Source organism: Mesocricetus auratus, unplaced genomic scaffold (genome assembly GCF_017639785.1).
Source record: "Mesocricetus auratus isolate SY011 unplaced genomic scaffold, BCM_Maur_2.0 Super-Scaffold_100022, whole genome shotgun sequence".
Lineage (NCBI taxonomy): Eukaryota > Metazoa > Chordata > Mammalia > Rodentia > Cricetidae > Mesocricetus > Mesocricetus auratus.
Window position 1 is genome coordinate 19,424,343 of NW_024429203.1, and position 22,876 is coordinate 19,447,218.

The 22,876-nt window shown below is 47.0% G+C and overlaps 1 protein-coding gene and 3 non-coding genes across 4 annotated transcripts; all 4 read left to right on the plus strand.

Annotated features, from left to right (window-relative positions):
- The first annotated feature begins 3,954 nt into the window (after positions 1 to 3,954).
- Positions 3,955 to 8,082, plus strand: Hspa8 (heat shock protein family A (Hsp70) member 8). The gene is made up of 9 exons (XM_040730192.1): positions 3,955 to 4,108; positions 4,711 to 4,920; positions 5,164 to 5,369; positions 5,460 to 5,612; positions 5,697 to 6,252; positions 6,473 to 6,675; positions 6,880 to 7,078; positions 7,162 to 7,394; positions 7,640 to 8,082. The coding sequence occupies exons 2-9, from the start codon at positions 4,716 to 4,718 to the stop codon at positions 7,823 to 7,825; spliced, it is 1,941 nt and encodes a 646-aa protein (XP_040586126.1). The 5' UTR covers positions 3,955 to 4,108; positions 4,711 to 4,715; the 3' UTR covers positions 7,826 to 8,082.
- On the plus strand, positions 6,319 to 6,404 carry LOC121133576. The gene has a single exon (XR_005870459.1). It is a non-coding gene; the product is annotated as a small nucleolar RNA SNORD14 (small nucleolar RNA).
- LOC121133575 lies at positions 6,720 to 6,807 on the plus strand. The gene has a single exon (XR_005870458.1). It is a non-coding gene; the product is annotated as a small nucleolar RNA SNORD14 (small nucleolar RNA).
- On the plus strand, positions 7,461 to 7,546 carry LOC121133577. The gene has a single exon (XR_005870460.1). It is a non-coding gene; the product is annotated as a small nucleolar RNA SNORD14 (small nucleolar RNA).
- Positions 8,083 to 22,876: the final 14,794 nt, after the last annotated feature.

Sequence of the window (22,876 nt, forward strand, 5' to 3'; positions counted from 1 at the left end):
TAAAGTTCTATCCATTTTATTTAGCCTCCAAAGCTCTGAAGGCTTTGCACTGTAGGAAGAGAAACAGAAGGTTTGTAATCACAGAACTCAGGAGGCCAAGACAGGAGGATTGCTGAGTTTGAGACCACCATGGGCTACATACTAAGTACCAAGCCAACATGGTAAGACTGTGAACAGAGAGAGGGGAGCTGAAATTATCTCTGTCGCCATACCAGAAAGTGCCTGGAATTTCAATTCTGATGTACCTCCAAAGTCGATGCTCCCAAACACTGCTCTCCAAAGCAAGACTGTGTGTGCCACACTGTTAAGGCATTCCAGGGGCTAACATCTCATAGACTCCAGGATTCTGAGAGGCTCTGAAAGCTACACAGTTCAATCTTCATTTAAATGTGATTTGTTTGCCTTTGCTATCAATGCTGGGATTTTAGGTAGTGGAGAACAAAATGTTTTAGAAAGACAGATACTCCTGCCAGACTGAGTTAAATTCCTGATTCCAGGAAAACATGCTCTTCATAAAGGACTTACTTCATTCCTCTCCAGAAGAGAAGAGGGAACACAAGAAACAGGGCCTGGTGCAGAGCCCTTTCCTGCCTGGGGTGCCAGGGAATCTCCATGGTCTTCAGCCACACAAAAGCACAAACCGTGGTCTTGTGTGCTGGCTGCTCTGCTGGCCTCAGCAGGCTTCAGGAGGAAAGACAAAGCTTACAGAAGGACATTCTCAGTGGAGGAAGCAGAGCTAAAAGGATCCAAGTCAAGATGACGGGGAAGCAAGCCCAATAAACACATTTTAGATGAAAGAAATTCAAAAATCTAAGCTTGTGGTTTGCCAGTTTAATCATTTAACCATGCTGGGCAGTGGTGGTGCACGCCTTTATTCCCAGCACTCAGGAGGCAGAGGCAGGTGGATCTCTGTGAGTTCGAGGCCAGCTTGGTCTACAGAGTGAGTTCCAGGATAGCCAACTGTCTCACAGTGCAACTCTGTCTCCAAAACAAAAGATCCCCATCCCACTTTTATGTCTTTTGTTTTTACTTTGGGATCCACTGAACTTAATCAAGGCTGCCTTTGTGGACAAAGTGTGGTGTTATCCATTGGAGCATAGCTTATTCACCAGCGGTTGCCCACTGAAGACTTCCTCTCTACCAGCAACATTCAAACCATTTGCTCCCTGGGTGAGGCAGGGCCCTTGAGCCCCTCCCCCATCTATGACTGACTGTTCAGAGGATCAGGCTTGTGCAGACCCTATGCAGGTAACGGCAGCCACTGACATCATGAGTGCACCAGCCATGTCATGCCCGGAAGCATTTCATGGTCCTCTGCCCCATCCTGCTCTTACTTCCTTCTACCCCATCTTCCCGAAGGTTTCCTGAGTCTTGGAGGAGGTGTTATGAGGTCCCTTTAAGAGTGAGCACCCAAGGGGTGGTGCATGCCTTTAACCCCAGCAGGCCAACCGTTGCTTGTTCTTAGCAGTTTGACCAGCCTCGAGTCTCTGCATTAACCACCATTGCCTCCTGAGGGAAGCTGCTTTGGCAAGGCTGAGGCAGCAGCATCTGTAACTCCCTGCCCGCCCCCCTCTCTTGATAACTGAGATTACAGGTTGGCTCCAGCAGCATCTGTAACTCCCTGCCCCCCCCTCTTGATAACTGAGATTATAGGTTGGCTCCAGCAGCATTTGTAACTCCCTGCCCCCCCCTCTTGATAACTGAGATTACAGGTTGGCTCCAGCAGCATTTGTAACTCCCTGCCCCCCCCTCTTGATAACTGAGATTACAGGTTGGCTCCAGAGCTGCCTTGGCTGGAATTGTCATCTGATAAGGGGAAGACTGGAGCCACTAGGATTGCACCAGGGGCTTAGTAAAAGTCGTCTCCCCCTCCCCCTCCCCCGTGAATGGGGCTCCTAGGGAGATTCCTGGAAACGGAGGGCATTAAGCAGGTGTTGATTTAGCTGGAATTCTTGTTTTTCCACAGGCACAAAGGCTTCATCTGGATTCCTGGGTGGGGAGGGGCTTCTTCTTCTCCCCTCTCTCCCGCCCTCAGGATTCCCTTTCTTCCTATGCGGCCTCGCTTTTCTCTCTTATTTTGAGACAGGGTTTCAGTAAGTTGCTCAGGCTAGCCTTTTCCACTCCAGGCAGGCCTGAGCTTTCTTCCCGTTTCAGCCTCTGAGGGAGCCAGGGTCGCAGGCGCTCACCACCCCCACCCGACCTCCCGAGAAGTACACTTGGGAAACAGACTCAGGCTCTTCATCTTTAAGCTTATTACTACAAATTGACTGGCGGTCTCATATTCCAACCTGGCTAGCAGAACTTGAGATCCTCCACTCCCTGCGTGCTGACTAAAGTGTGAGCCACCACACCCAGTCACACTGTAGCTTAAAAAAAAGCGGACGGGGGCGAGTCCAAGATAAACGAGTTGTCATGCCTTGGTGCCTTGCGTTTCTAATATGGGGGCGAGTATTAGAAATGCCGTTTACTTTGCATTTAAAGAGCCTTTTACGTTCACATGAAAAGCATTGTATTAAAACGATCTTCTTGGACAGCAACAAAAAGTACATCCCTCCAGGGACTACAAGCCAACGTTCTTCCCAAGATACAAATACGGAAAACAAAATTATTCCTCTATTACTGTCTCAGTAATTACTGGCTTTGATGAGGACAAAGCCCCCCTCCCCCAGTCTTCCGACTTTCTCGCGTGGTCGGGAGGGCTTTCAATTCAAACATCTGAAGTAAAAGTTGCTACGGTATTCTTTTAGAAAACCTAATAAATAGCGGCCCTGCCCTTTGAAAGGACACGTGGAAAGTGCTGGAGAGACGGCCTTAAGAGACAAGGCCCCGAACGAACGCCCTGCCCCCATGGCTTGCAGTTTCATAGTCCAAGCACTGTCACGTTTTCAAGGACTCCACGTGGTCGAGCGTTCAATTTTTTGGTATAAGTCAAGTCAGGGGAGACATTACCTCATGTTACTGAAAATAAAAGGTCGAGATCGCTGCATCAAGGACATAGGGCTGCCGGAAACGAGGGTTGCCAGTGCCTAGCTCACCCTCAGGGGGGGAAAAAAAACCCTTTTGCACATTTTTCTTTCCCCCACAAATGGCGAGGTCTGGTGGGGCAGGGAGGGGACGGTGGCCACGCTGTCCTAGCCCGGAGGTGGGGAGGGGCGCTCGGCTCTGGGGTCAGCCAGGACAAGGCCATTTCCTTCACTGCGGGTCGCTACCGAGCACCCTGGGGACCTGTGCAAGTCAGGCACGTCCAGCACCCTGGGGACATGTACAAGTCAGGCACCGGGGGCTGCGGACTGACGGGTTCCATTTCTCAGAGGGACCGCGCGGCGGCCGAGCCATCTCCAAACGCGGCACTCTCAGAACCAGCTCCCCTCGCGGGACCCACGCGTGCCAGGCTCAGACGCCGTGGGTGCGCGGAAGCCTGAGGCCGCTACCCCGCCGCGGGGAGGGACAAGGACCGAGGGCCGCGTGGGGGAGGGGCGCAACAACCTTCGCGGCCATTTTGTCCTCGTCCCACTTCCGTCTTCTCTTCCCGATCGCGCCCCCCCACCTCAGGCTCGTCTCTCGGGCGGCCCGGGGTCCCCAGGGGCCCAGACAGCGGAGAACACGGCTCTCATTGGTCCGCCCCGAGTCCGCCCGCCTCCCTGCGTCTGCTTCCTTCCGCTCCCTCCCGCACGCGCTGACCGGGCGCGCATGCGTACACTCTGCCGCCCGCCTCCCCTCCCCCGCCGGCCCTGAGTGACAGAGGACTCCCGCGCGCGGGCTCTCGGCGCCCCGCCCTCCCCTGTCCCCCCCAGGGCCGATCGGAGAGCGGGGGCGAGCATGAAAGTTCCAGAACACTGCGGTCGTGCGTCATCGCCAGGCGGGGCGGGGCGAGGGCGGGTCCTAGGAGAGCGTCCTGGGCGCTCATTGGTGCGGGCAGAAGAGCCCCAGCGTCCATTGGCTAAGGAGCCATGATGGGCAACGCGATAGGGCGGGAACCTTCTGGAAGGTTCTGAGACAGGGTATAAGAGACAGTGAGGCGGGCGGAAACCGGTCTCATTGAACGCGGAGGCAGCTTGCGGGGGATTCCTGTGGTCTCGTCGCCAGCGCAGCCGGGCCTACAAGCGAGGTGAGGCCTGGGCTTTGGGTGGCCGGCTTCCCGCCGAGGCCCGGTGGGGCATGGGGGCGGCGGGCGCGGCTCAGGTCGCTCTCTCCGGGGACCCGGGCTGCAGCTGGCGGGGGACGGGCTTAGGCAGGGCGGCGCCGCCATGACCCTGAGTTCCGCGTGGCGGGGGAGGGGTGCCGCAGCGGCCCGCGCCGCTTCCTCTATCCCGTCTGCGGCTTCCTTTATCCGGTCTGCGGACTAGACGAGGGGGCTTCGCACGGTAGCTGCAGGGGGTGCTGCTGGGGGTGTCTCAGCAGGCGAGCCTGGCGCCCGCAGTGCGCGGTCCTGGCGGCGGCGGCGGGCGAGGGGGGGCTGGGCGCTCCGAGTTGAGGCCACGTGCTCAGCCATTGTCGCAGACCTTCAGGGACAGATGGTTCCTTCAGCCGGGGGCGGGCTCTGCCCGGGTTGGCACGGCCACCGGACTGCAGCACAGCACACGCAGTGTTGCTCTCTGAGCCTAATGCGTGGCCTCAGGTGATAGGTCTGGGCGGATGAGGCCGCACCGACTGCGGTCTGGATGCCGGGGGGTGGCTGCTTAGCCGTCTTCGTGTTCCCTTCTCTTTCAGCAACCATGTCTAAGGGACCTGCAGTTGGTATTGATCTTGGCACCACCTACTCCTGTGTGGGTGTCTTCCAGCATGGGAAGGTGGAGATTATTGCCAATGACCAGGGTAACCGAACCACGCCAAGCTATGTAGCTTTCACGGACACAGAACGATTAATTGGAGATGCTGCGAAGAATCAGGTCGCAATGAACCCCACCAACACAGTTTTTGGTAAGTAGCCACTTTTTTTTTAAGTAGAAGCTTTCTAGACTACTGTACCTTGAAATTGATGTAACTAGAAACTGGCAGTATTGTATTAAATATGGGACATGCCCCGGAGCTTAGCCTCACCTAACCCGGATGTCCTGCTTTCCTACCTCCGACCACTCCCTTTAGGTGCTAAAGTACAATTTTCATCAGCTCTCCCACGACCTCGGATTTAATGGAGTGTAATGAAATACGTTTGTTTTGCAGATGCCAAACGGCTGATTGGTCGTAGGTTTGACGATGCCGTTGTCCAGTCTGATATGAAGCACTGGCCCTTCATGGTGGTGAATGATGCAGGCAGGCCCAAGGTCCAAGTAGAGTACAAAGGAGAGGCAAAAAGTTTCTACCCAGAGGAGGTGTCCTCTATGGTTCTGACCAAGATGAAGGAGATTGCAGAAGCCTATCTTGGAAAGGTGGGTTTTAATTGCTGTCAATCCGGGCTGACTTTGACCTCAAGCATTGTTAAATTGCTAAGCTAACAATTGTGTAATTGTATTTTCTAGACTGTTACCAATGCTGTGGTCACCGTGCCGGCCTACTTCAATGATTCTCAGCGACAGGCAACAAAAGATGCTGGGACTATTGCTGGCCTCAATGTGCTTCGAATTATCAATGAACCAACTGCTGCTGCTATTGCTTATGGGCTAGACAAGAAGGTACGTGTTGGCAAGCACAAGTTTCGCTTAAGACTAATTTGTACACCAGAGATGTGAGCTAAGAGTATTTTTTTTTCATGACAGGTTGGAGCTGAAAGGAATGTTCTCATTTTTGACTTGGGAGGTGGTACTTTTGATGTGTCAATCCTCACTATTGAGGATGGAATTTTTGAAGTCAAATCAACAGCTGGAGACACCCACTTGGGTGGAGAAGATTTTGATAACAGAATGGTCAACCATTTCATTGCTGAGTTTAAGCGAAAGCACAAGAAGGACATCAGCGAGAACAAGAGAGCTGTCAGGCGCCTGCGTACTGCCTGTGAACGGGCAAAGCGCACCCTCTCCTCCAGCACCCAGGCCAGTATTGAGATTGATTCTCTCTATGAGGGAATTGATTTCTATACCTCCATTACCCGTGCTCGATTCGAAGAATTGAATGCTGACCTGTTCCGAGGCACTCTGGACCCTGTAGAAAAGGCCCTTCGAGATGCTAAACTAGACAAGTCACAGATCCATGACATTGTCCTGGTGGGTGGTTCTACCAGAATCCCCAAGATTCAGAAGCTTCTGCAGGACTTCTTCAATGGGAAAGAACTGAACAAGAGCATTAACCCCGATGAAGCTGTTGCTTATGGTGCAGGTAAATAAGACCCGTATATATTTCCAGTCCCAACAAGTACCTCTTAAAAGAGGGTCCTAAAGAGATTCGCTATGATGATGGATTCCAAAACCATTCGTAGTTTCCACCAGAAATGCTGTGTTGGCTAGTTCCTTCCTTGGATGTCTGAGCGAATGAAGTGTGTTGAAGTGCTTGGGACTTGGTAGAGAGTTGTTTCTAACATTTCTTCTCCCCTTTACAGCTGTTCAGGCCGCCATTCTGTCTGGTGACAAGTCTGAGAATGTTCAGGATTTGCTGCTGTTGGATGTCACTCCTCTTTCCCTTGGTATTGAAACGGCTGGTGGAGTCATGACAGTCCTCATCAAGCGCAATACCACCATTCCTACTAAGCAGACACAGACTTTCACTACATACTCTGACAATCAGCCCGGTGTGCTCATTCAGGTGTGTTACAATTTTTTTGTGTAGAAGTCCCAGGGAATGAAGTCTCGCTATGATGATGGATTCCAAAACCATTCGTAGTTTCCACCAGAAATGCTCTGTGTTGGCTAGTTCCTTCCTTGGATGTCTGAGCGAATGAACTCTTCCCTATTTGAGGTCTTAAACTCAAGAATGTTTGTCTGATTTCTTACTATCTCTTTCCTCAAGGTCTATGAAGGTGAAAGGGCCATGACCAAGGATAACAACCTGCTTGGAAAGTTTGAACTTACAGGCATCCCTCCAGCACCCCGTGGTGTTCCTCAGATTGAAGTCACTTTTGACATTGATGCCAATGGCATCCTTAATGTCTCTGCTGTAGATAAGAGCACTGGCAAGGAGAACAAGATCACCATCACCAATGACAAGGGTAAGGACATAACTGCCTCTGACTCACCCCTTAAAAGCATTCTGATAAGTTTTAAGACTAACTCATGATTTGTGACTTAACAGGCCGCTTGAGCAAGGAGGATATTGAACGCATGGTCCAGGAAGCTGAGAAGTACAAAGCTGAAGATGAGAAGCAGAGAGATAAGGTTTCTTCCAAGAATTCACTGGAGTCCTATGCTTTCAACATGAAAGCAACAGTTGAAGATGAGAAACTTCAAGGCAAGATCAATGATGAGGACAAACAGAAGATCCTGGACAAGTGTAATGAGATCATCAGTTGGCTGGATAAGAATCAGGTAGGTGTTCTGTTGGCAATAAGGGGAAACGGTAGATGCTCATTAAGACTAGACTGGGAGTAGGAGTCACTGTGATGAATGGTCCAAAACATTCGCGGTTTCCACCAGAATGTAAGCAGTGTTGGCAGTTCCTTCCTTGGATGTCTGAGTGACTAAAGCTAAGGAATAGATTCCTTAGCTTAATTTGCAGCCTTACAGAAAAGTTGTTTGCAGACCTTTTAGTAATTTGTTTTTTTTTTCTACAGACTGCAGAAAAGGAAGAATTTGAACACCAGCAGAAGGAACTGGAGAAAGTCTGCAACCCCATCATTACCAAGCTGTACCAGAGTGCTGGTGGCATGCCTGGAGGAATGCCTGGGGGCTTCCCTGGTGGTGGAGCTCCTCCATCTGGTGGTGCTTCTTCAGGGCCTACCATTGAAGAGGTGGATTAAGTCAGTCCAAGCAGAGGTGTAGCATTGTTCCACAGGAAAACATTTGAAGGACCCAAATTTAGCAAAGTTTCATGGCAGTTTTTAAATTTAAACTGCTAACAATAAATTACTGGGCATTCTCAATACTTGAACATGGAACATGTGCACGGGATAAAAAAAAAAACATTGCACTTTATAAGCACTGTATCCTAAATGGAAAATGCAATGTCTAATAAGGTGGAAAATGGAATGTCTAAATAAAACTATTTAAATTGGCACCATACAGTTGTCCTGAGTATCTTTAGAACAAGAGGTGGTTTTTGAGATGGGATTCAGCTGTGTATACCTGCTGACATGGAACCAATTCCTGAATGGTGCCACCCTACATGGCACAATACTAGTACCATGTGGTTTTCAGTTTAGCCTTGGTCTGGTAAGAATTTACCTTTACTTCCAAGCAAAGGGTTGGTCTGATCTTAGTTTCAACCTGCAACTTTACATGAAAACAAAGCTAAAGGTGCAGAGCTCTACCTGGGGTGGTGATTTTTCGGTAATTTCTCTAAGCAAAGACATAAAATTGGTGTCAATGCTTATTAATCACAGGATATGTAACAACTTTAGTTCCCATATCTACCTAGTTTTACAGTTATTGAGGTTTGAGCTGCCACCTAGTGGCCAGCCTTATTTCCTGAATGGCAATGGCACAGTAAAGGTGCTCAACTGTAATGAGTGCCTGTATCGTTTGCTAGTTAATGCAGCTTCTTGCAGTCTGGTGCCACAAATGACATGGAGGTCTTTGTTTGGCCCATTAGTGTTAAACCTTAGGGATGGGGTTGCAGGTATGTAGTCCACATACTTGGGTTGAACCAGGACATTGCGTACATGCTAGGAAAAGGTGCATCTACAGCCTAAAGTGTTGTGTGCTAATTTTCAGTTGCTTTTATTTTGTTTTCTTGGCTCATGGATCTTTTTCCTGGTTCCCTGGCAGTAGTACATAATGTATTCCTATAGTGAAATTCTTTGAAGCCACAGGTTAAAAACCTGTGATAGTGCTTCAGATTTTACATACTATGTTAACTTAGATCCAATGTTAACCTGAAATAGCATGGTGGTGCTTGCTGTTCTGGCTGTTAGATAATAGTATTTTAAATTTGCATATGGGCACACAGCTGGAGGTCAGAATTTCCAGACAGATTGGTAATCTTAGGGGCATTGTTTCTGATGAAATGGAGCAATGCGTGGGGACTGTTGTGGCAAGACCTGTCATGATTTTGTGCATACATATTTTAAGATGTCTTTGTCCAGCAGATGGCAGTAGTTAATTAGAAAGCAACTGGTGAAATATTTTTCTCTTGGTTTGTTTTTAAGGCAGGATGTCTCTGTCCTGGTACTATAGACCAAGCTGCCCTCAAACTTGGGTCTGCCTAGCTCTGCCTCCTGATGGGATGAAAGACATGAGTCCCCATGCCTAGCAGGAGCTATTTTTGGATGCTGTTTGCTTGTTGCCTTACTGGCAGCATGACTAAGGACAGGTTAATAGACTGAGCCAGCCCCAAACCTCCATATTCATGTCCAACCACAGTGAGCAAGTCCCTTGCTAGGGATGGGTAGGGTAGAGGATTTAGTGTGAATGCAGGAAGATTAGAGAGTATTGAAGCAAGGTGGGTAGCAAAGGCTCAGTGGCTAAGAATATGTTCCTGTCTCATCCCTAGATCCTAAACTACTTAGGAGCTGACCTTTAGGAACTGAGGCTGGGTGGAAATGCTTGCCCAGTAGGATTCACTCCTTGGCACCAAATAAAACTTAGTGTGACACATGACTGTAGTGTAGTACACTTGGGAGTTGGAAACAAAGATCAGAAGTTCAGAATTGTCTGGTTGTATAGTGACTTAAACATCAACCTTGACTATAACAAGTCTCTAAGATGTACTATGCATACAATATTCTATCTGCATATATGCCTGCAGGCCAGAAGAGGGCACTAGGTCTCATTACAGATAGTCGGGAGCCATTATGTGGTTCCTGGGAATTGAACTCAGGACCTCTGGAAGACCAGCCAGTGCTCTTAAACTCTGAGCCATCTCTTCAAGACAATTTTTTTTTTTTTTTGAAACAGGGTTTCTCTGGCTTTGGAGCCTGTCCTGGAACTAGCTGTTGTAGGCCAGGCTGGTCACGAACTCAGATCACCTGCCTCTGCCTGGGATTAAAGATGTGGGCCACCACCGCCTGGCCCAAGACAATTTTTTTTTAAAGATTCATTTATTACATATACAGTGTTCTGCCTACATGCCAGAAGAGGACACCAGATTGAATTGTAGATGGTTGTGAGCCACCATGTGGTTGCTGGGAATTGAACTCAGGACCCCTAGAAGAGCAGTCAGTGCTCTTAACCTCTGAGCCATCTCTCCAGCCCCCCCAAGACAATTTTTAACAGCTCATATACCATCTGTTTTACTTTTGTGTGTATGTACACAGAATGACATCAAAAAATTTAGTCAACAAAACCTTGTATCATTGTTTTTGGTTCTTAGTCTCAAATCCCTTTAGCCATCCGTTTTGAACATTTTGCAGATATGGAAGCATGTAACACAGTAGTCTTTTGTTACTTTAACATTTAACACCAAGTGGCTGTAGGGGTGGGTAAGCAGAGAGAACAAATGTGAGAGAACTGTCAAAGTATTGGAATGATGGAAGACTAGAAAGGAAAGTGTTGGTATTTACAATTATCTAGGGCTAGGGGAGGTGCCTCAGGCCTGTAATCCAGCATTTAGGAAGGATTTGCAAGAGGAATACAAGTCTGAGGCTGTATTGGTATGCCATATGTTTTGACATAGTTTCCACTTCAGGTAGGAAATACTAGACTTGAAAAGAAGGCCAGCTACAAGTAAGAAACCAATTGAACTTTAGGAAGTTCAACAGAAGCTTTTTCTGTTGGGTTAGTATTTCTCCTGTCCTGTGCAGAGACCTGCGGTGCCCTCTAAAGGTGTGCAATGCTGAGCAAATTACTTTCCTGAAACTACCTGAGAAGTGAAGGCTGGAGTACTCGACCTTAGGATCATCAGGAGAATGAAGTGAACCAGTCAGTATGTGCAAAACATCGAGCCCTGCCGCTGACTTGGGAGAGGGTCAGTAAATGGGGCTATCATTAGCTATGAGTAAACCACTATTTCCCAAGGGTGCCATAAAATGCACCAAACACACATAGATAGCTTAAAACAACAGATTTATTGTCTTCAGACAGAGACTGGAAGTCTGAGTCAACGTTTGAGCAAGAGTCATACCTGCCAGGGAGGGGAATCTCCTGAATGTCTGTCCAGTCACCTGGCTGTCATACTGTGCTTGTCAATGTGTAAACTTAGCTTTTGAGAAGCACGACCCTAACCATTCGCTTTCCAGATACTCTGTAAGGATCCAACATTCAAATTCAGAAAGTCACTCTCTGAGGTTAGCATTCAGGGGCAGTTCAACCCACAGCCATCACATTCCTGGTTGTCAGGGGGAAAAGTATCTTCTCCCCAGTTCTTGTGTAAAAATAGAAAATGAACCTAGGACAAATCCAAATACCTGTTCTTTAGTGAGAGCAAGGAAATGCCTTTCACCACTGCTGCCCCCACAGCAGGCCATCAGCTGGAGAGCTCTTCTCTCTTCCTCCTTCATCATCCCTCCATTGTCCCTCCGGAATCCCAAACAATGCCTAATTCTATTATTTCTAGTGATTTCCCCGTGGATGGCAGTTTATTTCTGTCATCAAGTCTCTGATGAAATCTATAGCCATGAAATGTTTAGGCCAATCCCAGCAAATCGTGTATAGTGTTAACATGTCACAAGCTGCCCGCGGCCTGCATTAGGTGGTAATTTGGAAGCGAGAGAAGTGATAATATAAGACTGGGTTTCCTTTGTGAGCTCGCATTAATGCTGTAGCTGGTGATGTCAATTGACAGCCCATCGATTTGGGCTAATAGTGCATGGAGGGGGCAGGATTGGGGCAAGGCAGGGAATAAAGGCTATTGACATCCAGTCACCAGGATCCCGGCAGCTTTTAATCTATTATTGCCCTCTTTTAATGCAACCTTCCTGTCAACTGCATTTCCTTCTACTGGCTCTGCCTGCTGAGCTGAACTGTGCGGCCAGTGGGGTGCCACCCCCAGAGTGGCTCAGAGTTCCCCAGTATTGATTCTTTGATGCTCTGGGGTGTGAATTATAATTATTTCATTAAGCCCTTTAATGGGTATCAACCATGAACCTTCCCCAGCCCAGGCCGAGGAGGCCAGGGCGAGGTTCACATCATTAATCCATGTTCATCTCGTTGCCACCAATTGTCCAACTCTCGGCCCTTAACTTATTATTTTTTTCTCCTATTATCATGTCTAAGGTTTTAGCTGGAAGCTGGTCGATTTACTCCCAGAGAGGAACTGGAAAGAGGAACTGGCTGATTTGGGGAGACTTGAGGGGAGGCCACAACAGAGCAGACTGCAGAGCTGGTTATCCACACTAAGGGACTAGTGTAGCACACTTCAGACCAGCTCTAGTTGGCTTGTGCAGGCAGATGACACAGAAGATCTTGAGACAAAGCAAGAGAGCTTGTAACCCCTTAAGTCTGAGTCCTGTGTAGTGGTTTAGGACTATTCCACCCCCTTGCTTAAGTCATTCATCATCTGTTAGGAGACCAGTCTGTGGGTTCAAGGAATGCCTCATGCCTGCAAGCAACTTAGACTCCAGGAAGGGGGAGAGGAATAAAGACGAGGATGAATAGCAGACACGGCTAAGTGTTGAGGGAGCCATGGAACCCAATAGAAGGGACACTGGACCCACACCTGGATGAAGGAGGCCTTCATGGAGGAGCCAGCACCTAAGCCAACCCTAAGGGATGAGTAGGGAAAGCAGGAAGGAAGGAAGGAAGCAAGGAAGGAAGCAAGGAAGGAAGGCACGTGAGTCAGTGGCAACAGTAGCTGCCAGGATCTGAAAATGAAGATGTGCAGACACATGACCTTGAGTGACCTTGGCGTTCCCACCCACCCCATTTTCAGCAGTCCTGGATCAAACCTAGGGAATCATATACATGGAAAGCAAATGGCCTACCACAGAACTCCAGCCGACTTCATCTTGTAACCCACCCCATTCTGATGGTGAGTGTTAATAGAAACCTTAGGAAGGTTCAAAACTCCTGGGGTGGCATTTCTATGCTTTCTTCAGATAGGTGAATTTCACATTTTCTCCCACCTGGCTGTCCTGGAAATCACTCTGTAGATCAGGCTAGCCTGGAACTCAAGGAGATTCACCTGCCTCTGCCTCCCGAGTGTTGGCATTAAAGGCATGTGCCAATACCACCTGGCTGTGGGCATTTTTTTTGGTTTTTCGAGACAGGGTTTCTCTGTGGCTTTGAACTAGCTCTTGTAGACCAGGCTGGTCTCGAACTCATGAAGATATATGCCTGCCTCTGCCTCCGGAGTGCTGGGATTAAAGGCATGCGTCACCAACGCCCAGCTTGTGGGTATTTTTTTAAAGATGTATTTATTTATTGTGTATACAGTGTTCCACCTGCATGTATACCTGCAGGCCAGAAGAGGGCACCAGATCTCATTATAGGTGGTTGTGAGCCAACATGTGGTTGCTGGGAATTGAACTCAGGACCCCTGGAAGAGCAGTCAGTGATCTTAACCTCTGAGCCATCTCTCCAGTCCTGGGTAATATTTTTAAAACACATCTATAATCTCTTGCTTTATGTTTTCCCAATAAAGTTACTATCTAATCGTGTCCCTGAAATATGAACTAGCCTTGGGCACTGGCTTATAACAGATACAAGGTAGACAAAATGACTCTGGAGACCCTCCAGATATAGATTATCAAAGCCCTGTGCCTCCCACCTGGTTCTCTAGATATTCTCTGTAGGAGTCTAAAGCTGCCCGGCAGAAAGTCTGCTTTTGGTGAGCCCTCCTTTGGACAGACCACCCAGGCAGAAAGATATATAAGCAGCCTCTGGGCTCCAGGCACAGGAAGGAGGAGGAGGAGGAGGAGGAGGAGGAGGAGGAGGAGGAGGAGGAGGAGGAGGAGGAGGAGGAGGAGGAGGAGGAGGAGGAGGAGGAGGAGGAGGAGGGAGAGGAGGAAGAGGAGAAGGAGGAGGAGGAGGAGGAGGAAGAGGAGGAGGAGGAAGAAGACGAATTAAACAGTTGTCTCTCATGAGAGGCCACACAGATGAGCACAGCCACCCCTAGGCCCAGAAGCAAACTAAATGTTGCTGGAGATCCAGGTTTTCAGCCCTGTTTGAGGGTAGTCTCAGTACTGTTTGTCACACAGTTAGTTTGGTTCTTCACATTGTATGTGGTTAAATTGGATCATCAGGTTACTTATAGAAAGCCTTAAAATAATAGTATGAGCTTCCTTTCCCTAATTTCTTCTCAAGTTTTTTTTTTTTTTTTTTTGTTATGTATACAGTGTTCTGCCTGCTGGCCAGAAGAGGGCACCAGATCTCGTTACAGATGGTTGTGAGCCACCATGTGGTTGGGGGGAATTGAACTCAGGACCTCTGGAAGAGCAGCCAGTGCTCATAACCTCTGAGCCATCTCTCCAGCCCCCGTCTTCTCAAGTTTTTCAAAACACGATTTCAATCTGCTTTTTCATATAAATATTAAAAATTCTCGCCAGGCGTTGGTGGCGCACACCTTTAATCCCAGCACTCGGGAGGCAGAGGCAGGCGGATCTCTGTGAGTTCGAGACCAGTCTGGTCTACAAGAGCTAGTTCCAGGACAGCCTCCAAAACAATACAGAGAAACCCTGTCTCGAAAAACCAAAAAAAAAAAAATTCTCCTAAGGTTTATTTATTTTTGATTTAATGTGTATTTGGTGTTTTGCCTGTTATATGTCTGTGTACCATGTGTACGCTGTGCCAAATGGAAGCCACAAGAGGTTCAGCTGCCCTGGAACTGGAGTTACAGGTGGCTATTAGCCCCACGTGGGTGCTGAGAATTGAACTCAGACCCTCTTGAAGAGCAACAACAGCTCCTAATCTCTGAGCCATCTCTTCAGCCCCTCATTATGTTAATTTATTGGTGGATAGTTTATTTTTGTTGTTTTTTGACAGAGGGTCTCATGGAACCCAGGATGGCCTTGAATTCACTCTGTAACTGAAGCTGGCTTTGAACTCCTGATTCTCTGGCTCCACCCCTCAGGTGCTGAGATTACATGTCTGTGCTGCCATGTCTGGCAGTCAGCTCAATTTCTGGTAAAACGGCAGGCTGACTTGAGATGGGAATGTTATTGATTCTATAGATCAAACTCAGTAAAACTGGCAGTCTGAAGAATATGCTATATCTCTCCATTACGTAGGGCTTCAATAAATCTGTCAATAGTAGTTTAAGATGAAGAACTCTTGTGTTTTATTTCTTAAATTTATTCCTAATCATATTGATTCTTTTCTTTTTGATAAATAACTCAAAGGTTGAGCTTGAACTAGTACCCTCCCATCTCAGCCCCCTGAGAGTTAGGATTATAGGTGTGAGCCACCACACCAGGCTGATTATATTGTGTTTGGTGCTATTGTAAATGGAATTGTTTTCAAATCTCTTTTTCTAATTATTTTTTCCTTTTATAGCATCCAATTTAAATACTGACTACATATTGTATGAACTTGCTACATTCAATTATCAATCCTAATAGTTGCTTAAGAAACTTTCCTATCTGCTATATATTGTGACCTTCAGGGTTTTCCATAGGTGCTGTTGCATGAATGGAGAGTTGGTATATCCTCAATTTAAAGTACATTTGTTGTGCACGGCAACATACCCAAGACAAAATTGCAACAGAGACAATGATGAAGCAAAGGGACACTAATTTAAGTAAATGAAGGGTCACCATTAAAGGAAATTCCTGGAGCTGGAGCTGGAAAGATGGCTCAGTAGTTAAGAGCACTTTTCCAGAGGACCTAGGTTCAGTTTTCAGCACCCACATGGTGGCTCACAACCATCTGTGACTCCAGCTCCAGGATGATCTGACTCCTTCCTCTGGCCTCTGAAGGCACTGATTATGCATATGTACAGGCAAAACACCAATACATATAAATATAAGTAAATATATTTAAAGAAAAATTAAAAGTATATTTAAAAATAGGAGTAATTTAAAGAAAACCCCTGACATGGAAATGTTGAGAAATAAATCTTACAGGTGAAACTAGTTCTCATCAAATGTCTGGAAGAGTCAGAAATCACTTGGGTTTGCCTGCACACCAGAAGAGGGTACCAGATCTCATTATAGATGGCTGTGGGCCACCACGTCGTGGTTGCTGGGAATTGAACTCAGGACCTCTGGAAGAGCAACCGGGGTTCTTAACCTCTGAGACATCTCTCTAGCCCTTCTGCCCCCTTTTCAATAGATTATTTAGCTTCTAATTCTAGAAGCTAAAAAAACATGTCAAACACATTTGCTTGGCATCTGATAATGACTTTCCTTCTGGGTCAAGACAGTTCCACCAAACCCCTCCTGTGTTCCCCTCTCAACAGGTCACTTGAGAATGCTATCAAAAACTGTTAGCACAGGAATGCCTATCTTGTTATCATATCAAAGAAACCGAGGCTTAGAATGGGTGAGGAGCTTGCTCCAGGTTCAGGTAGCTGAATTCAATAGGCTTCTTGACTGGCTTTGAAAAAAAGCTGTTTTGGGTTCAATACAAAAACTACAATTTGCAGCAACGGGAACAGTCACAGTCAGTTTGACAAAGCACCTGGCATTACAAAAGGCATCTTGGTATTGTGCTGACTCCAGGACATAGGAATACGTCCCCTTAGACTCCTTGTCCTGGGAACTTGCCACAGGGAAATCAATAAAAGGTTTTGAAAGCTGGGAAGGGGGGGCATGGGGAGGTTGGATAGCTATTTTCAAATAAGGTGAAGAGTGTGAATATATCCAGTTTGACTCTAGTTAGAACTGACATCTGTGTTTGTTTGTTTTTTGAACAGGGTCTCAAGTAGCTCTTGCTCATCTGGAACTCAAAAAGATCCTTCTGCCTCTGCCTCCTGAGTGCTGAGATTAAAGGTGTGCTTGACTAAGTCCAGTTAAAATATTTGTTCAAGCCGGGTGTTGGTGGCACACACCTTTAATCCCAGCACTCAGGAGGCAGAGGCAGGAGGATCTCTGTGAATTCGAGGCCAGCCTGGTCTACAGAGCGAGTTCCAGGACAGCCTCCAAAACAATACACAGAAACCCTGTCTTGGAAAAACAAAAACAAACAAACAAAAAACAAAAACATTTGTTCAAAGCAAAAAGGGGGAGGGAGGTGGAGAGATGTCTCAGGTTAGGAGCACTGACTGCTCTCCAGAGGATCGGGGTTCAATTCCCAGCACCCGCATGGCAGCTCACAACTGTCTGTAACTCCAGTTCCAGGGGACCTAGCACCTTCACACAGACTTACATGTAGGCAAAACACCAATGCATATAAAATAATAGATAAAAATTTAAAAAATCTGCTTCTTAAGTTACCATTACCCAAGTAACCTCCTCCACAATTTTCATTTCTTCAGCACCCACTTAGCCAGGTAATTCTCCATACTGAAATGTGTGGTGTGGCTTCCAGTAGTTGGTTGGTTTGTTTTGTTTTGGTGACAGGGTTCTGGCTGGCCTGGAACTCTATATGGAAGACAGGTTGGTATCATACTTTCAATCCTCCTGCCTCTGCTTCCCAAGGGCTGAGTTTATAAGTTTATACCACCAATCCCTGACTCTTTGTTTCTGGTTTTTGTTTGTTTAAATTTTATGTGTATGGATGTTTTGCCTCCATGTGTGTATGTGTACCACATGCTGGCGTCCACAGAGGGTGACAGAAGAGGGTGACAGACTCTTGGAACCGGAGCTATGAGTCATCACGTGGGTGCTGGGAAATGAACCCGGGTCCCCTGGAAGAGCAGGTGCTCTTACCCACTGAGCCATCCTCCAGGTCCAGTTTGTGTTTGAGACAGAGGCTCACCATGTAACACAACTGGCCTGGAACTTGCTATATTACCTCCAACCCTCAGAGACCTCCTGCCTGGGATTAAATGTGTGCACTCCCGAGCCTGGTGGTTTCTGTTTTTGTTTTTGTTTTTATTTATTTATTTTTTGTTTTTCGAGACAGGGTTTCTCTGTGGCTTTGGAGGCTGTCCTGGAACTAGCTCTTGTAGACCAGGCTGGCCTCGAACTCACAGAGATCCGCCTGCCTCTGCCTCCCGAGTGCTGGGATTAAAGGCGTGCGCCACCAACGCCCGGCTTGTTTTTGTTTTTAAACTGGACTCTGACACTCTGACAGAATTACTATTAAGGAATTTTTTTTTGTTTTTCTTTCTTTTCTTTTCCTGTCTTTTTTTTTTTGAGACAGGGTTTCTCTGTGTAGTTTTGGAGCCTATCCTGGCACTTGCTCTATAGAGCAGGCTGGTCTCAAACTCACAGGGATCCTCCTGTCTCTGCCTTCCAAGTGGGGGACTAAAGGCATGTGCTACCACCGCTCAGCCTATTAAGGAAGTTTTTATTGCTGCATATTTATACAGGCTAAATTTTTTTTCTAAAAATTTAGCAAGACTTAGAAGGTTACGAAGCCTTCATCTATGCAAGATGGAATCTGAATTTTCAGATCTGAAAATATCTTTAGAAATCTTTTATTGTTCTATTATTTTGCTGAAGTTCAGAGAATTAACTGGCTTCTTGAAAGATATTCTCTTTCATATAACCCTATTTCCCTCCTCATTCCCTCTGTCTTCCTCTCTCTCTCCCTCCTCTCTTTCTCTCTCTCTTTCAAGATAGCCTCTCATGTAGTCTAGGACAACTTTGAACTATATAATACTCTGCTTTTAACAACTAAGTGTTGATATTACAGGCATGCACTACCATAGCCACCCTTAAAATATTTAATTATGGTAAAATACATATAAATTTCCATTTTAATATTCTTCTTCTGGGACAGTCTCACTATGTTGCTCAGGCTGGCCTCTCTCTCTCTCTCTCTCTCTCTCTCTCTCTCTCTCTCTCTCTCTCTCTGTGTATGTCTGTGTGTAAATTTGCACATGTGTGTGAGCATGCAGAGGCCAGAGAACACCCATAAGTGTTGATCCCCAGGCACTGTACACCACCTTTTTTGAGACATGGTCTCCCACTGACCTGGAACTCACCAGCAGGCTAGGATGACTGGCCAGCAAGCCCCAGGGATCTTCCTTTGTCACCTCCCTAGTGTGCTAGGGTTACAAATACATGCCACCACACCTGGCTTTTTTCACATGGATTTCATGGATTGGAATTAGATCCTTATGCTTGCATGGGAAGCACCAACTGAGTTATTGCCTCAGCCCTGGTCTTGAACTCTTGATCCTCTTAAATCAGCCTCCCAGGTGTGGGGGCTGCAGGTATGAGCCAGCATAGCCAGTGTCCATTTTAATATTTTTCGAGGGCCTGCCATTCAGGTCAAATACATTCACACCCTTGTGCAGCCCATCTCTAGACTGTTTTTACTTGGCAAAACGGAAATGCTGCTTTTAAACGTACCTCATTTTCCTTCCCCAGCCTTTGGCAATTACTAGTCCCCTTCCATTTCTATGAGTTTTACTACTCCAGATATCTCATATATTATATGAAGTATACTTGCATAACAAACTAACTTCAGATTCTTTTGTGGTACTAGAGTAAGCAGATACCACTGAACTATGACATCAGCCCTTTGTGTGTGTATGTGTGAGAGTGTAGTGATGCTCTCATGGAGGTAGAAGGATAAAGGATAACTTTATGGTGGAGTTGGTTCTCTCTTTTCACCTACATATGGGCTCCAGGGATCTAATCCAGGTCATCCGGTTTGTGCAGCAAGGGCTCTACCCACTGAACCATCTAACTGTCTTTTTTTTCTGATTTCTCAAGACAGGGTTTCTTTGTGTAGCTTGGCTGTCCTGGAACTAGCTCTTGTATACCATCTGGTCTCCAACTCACAGAGATCCACCTGCCTCTGCCTTCTGAGTGCTGGGACTAAAGTCGTGTGCTAACATAGCCAGCTCATCTTGCTGTCTTATGTTTTATTTTGAGACAGACTCTCACTAAGGTGCTTAGGCTGGCCTTGAGCTGTCATCCTCCTGCCTCAGCCTCCCAAGTAGCTGGGGTTAAAGACACACATCACTAGGTCCACCTAAATTTTACATTAATAATCTTATTTGAATGTAGTAATAACTTTAAATGTTAGAAGGAAGGGCAGAGCCTCTAAGGAAGAGGTCTGGACCATTTATTTTCATTTTAGGTTCTCAAAACACTAAGAAATGCCAAAGATTACAAAAAAATTGTGGCTTTTTTTTTTTTTTTTTTGGTTTTTCGAGACTAGGTTTCTCTGTGGCATTGGAGGCTGTCCTGGAACTCACTCTGTAGACCAGGCTGGCCTCAAACTCACAGAGATCCACCTGCCTCTGCCTCCCGAGTGCTGGGATTAAAGGTGTGCGCCACCAACGCCCGGCTAAAAATTGTGGCTTTAATAACATTTGCAATGGGGCATGGAGAGATGGTTCAGCGGTTAAGAGCATTGATTGCTCTTCCAGAGGTCCTGAGTTCAATTCTCAGCAACCACATGGTGGCTCACAACCATCTGTAATGAGATCTGGTGCCCTCTTCTGTCATGCAGGCATACATGCAGGTAGAACACTGTAAAAATAAATAAATAAACAAACAAACAAATGTTTAAGGGGAAAAAAAGTTTACACTTGCCAGGCAGTCGTGGTGCATGCCTTTAATCCCAGCATTTGGGAGGCAGAGGCAGACTTATCTCTGTGAGTTCGAAACCAGTCTGGTCTACAGTTCCAGAACTGGCTCCATAGCTACTGACCTTGTCTTGAAAAAGCAAAACAAAACAAACAAACAAGCAAAAAAACCAAAAACACATTTACACTTAATGAATGTATGCTTTTAAAAATGCAAGCTGGGAGCCGGGCGTTGGTGGCGCACGCCTTTAATCCCAGCACTCGGGAGGCAGAGGCAGGTGGATCTCTGTGAGTTCGAGGCCAGCCTGGTCTACAGAGTGAGTTTCAGGACAGCCTCCAAAGCTACAGAGAAACCCTGTCTCGAAAAACAAAAAACAAAACAAAACAAAACAAAAAAAATGCAAGCTGGGTGTGGTGGTTCACACCTGGGATCCTAGCATTCAGGAGGCAGATGCCAGAAGATTGTTAAGGGTTTGTGGGCAGGGCTGAAGCTCAGTGGTTAAAAGCACTGCCTGCCCTTCCAAAGGACTTAGGTTCAATTCCCAGCACCCACATGGTAACTCACAACTGTCTGTAACTCCAGTTCCAGAGGATTTGACACCCTCATGCAGACACACATGCAGGCAAATAAATAAATAAAAATAAATATTAAAAAAAAGAATATGTGGAAAGCCTGGTCTACACAGTGGATTCCAGGCCAGTGTAGACTATAGCGTCAGACCCTGACTCAAACAAACCATAAAAAACTTAAACTTAGGTTTTTGACTCCAAGCTTAAAGAATGGCTATATTATTCGCTACTGAGCAGGGCTGTCCTTTCTGGGTGTCTGACACAGAATATCCACTCGACCCCATCCCCACCCTCACCCCCGATCTCAGCACGTATTTTCAGCTATGAGTGCACTTCTCACACAAGCGGAATGACATTATAGCTACAATGGGAGTTGCCCCTGTATCTCCTAAGCATGCTGATCAAGATAGGCGGCCTCGGAGGAGGACGGGCTACCACGGAAGTAGTGAAATCGCCAGTTCTGAGAGTGAGTTTTCGAGAAAAGATCTGACAACAGGATCCAGACTTGCTGCTCGGGAGAATGGGTGCAGAATGAGAAGAGAGCTGCACACGATTATTTCCAGCTCTGGTCCAGGCACTCTCGGCCCACAGGCGTACCTCCGATCTCCGGGGGAAGCGGCGTGGGCTACACGTTCATTCCCACCTTTCATTTGCAGCAGGCCGCCTCTGGTTGTTGGGCATCCACAGCTTAATTTACGCAATCGCGCTCTGGGTTCCCGTGGAAAACAGTCCAGGCGCTGCAGCCGTCCATCAGTATTCTTCCCAGTCCCCTGACAGCTGCTCACTCTGGGCTGGCTCAACCCGTGCTGACCTCATCTTCTCACACAGAGCAGAGGAGGATCTGGGAAAAATTAGTTATATTAGTGACTCCCCGAAACACTCCGTTTACTTGTGATATGACAAATATTTCAGCCATTAGGATCTCTCGGTCTCTTATCATCTTAAATGCACTCACTTACATTCCAAATCACTACTTAATTTAGAAGCCTATCTGTGAGATTGTGACAGGCCTAGAGAAAGGGAGAGACAGACACTCGCTCTGCTCTGGCTGGAATAGAATGAGGCTGGGAAGTTTGATTGAATGTTTCTCGCCAAGACTTATGCTCAGTCAGGTACAATGTAAACACTTAGGAGGAAAGAGACTTACAGGGCATCCTACATTGCAAAGATGGAAACACTCTGCATTGAAGAGGTCGGGCGACATGGTGACCTCAGGCAATGGCTTTATTGCTGGTGTTCCCATGTTCCCTGACCCACCCCCCAAACACACACACATACAGTGACTCATTCAGGGAATGTTCATTGAGTTCCTTGACAGATGCTAGGCAGCGTGATAGATTCTGAGGGTGCAGGGACTGGGAGCCATGTGGCCATTCTTAAAGCTGTTCTCAGCCTGCTATTAACAGCAAACATCTTAGCCCTTGGTGCCAGGTCTGCTAAATACGACCCATGGTGTTTTTTTCTTTGTATCATTACACAGCTCCGAGTCAGCCCACACGTTAATCTCATTCCACAAATGAGAGTAGTCTTCTCCCCGACTACTCCCACTCCCCCATCTTACCATGTAGTCCAGGCAGGCCTTAGCTTTGTAATCCTCCTGCCTCAACCTCCTGAATGCTGGGATTGCAGCCGTGTGCCAACATGTCTGGCTTGTCTGACTCAATTCACAGTATTACACACTGGGTGGTACTGTTGCCCCTGGAAATAGCAACTGAGAAATTCCTCGGCTAGATCCCATCCTGTAGACGTGTGTGTTGTGTGGACAAGCCATGAATGGACTGTGTCAGTGATAAAACTCCCTCAGGGATGAGAGTGAAAG

Bases quoted from the DNA above. Each gene is read 5' to 3' on its own strand.
- Hspa8 (XM_040730192.1), top strand. From the start codon at position 4,716: ATGTCTAAGGGACCTGCAGTTGGTATTGATCTTGGCACCACCTACTCC. The intron at 4,921-5,163 runs GTAAGTAGCCAC...TTTGTTTTGCAG, and splicing joins CCCCACCAACACAGTTTTTG to ATGCCAAACGGCTGATTGGT. The intron at 6,676-6,879 runs GTGTGTTACAAT...TCTTTCCTCAAG, and splicing joins AGCCCGGTGTGCTCATTCAG to GTCTATGAAGGTGAAAGGGC.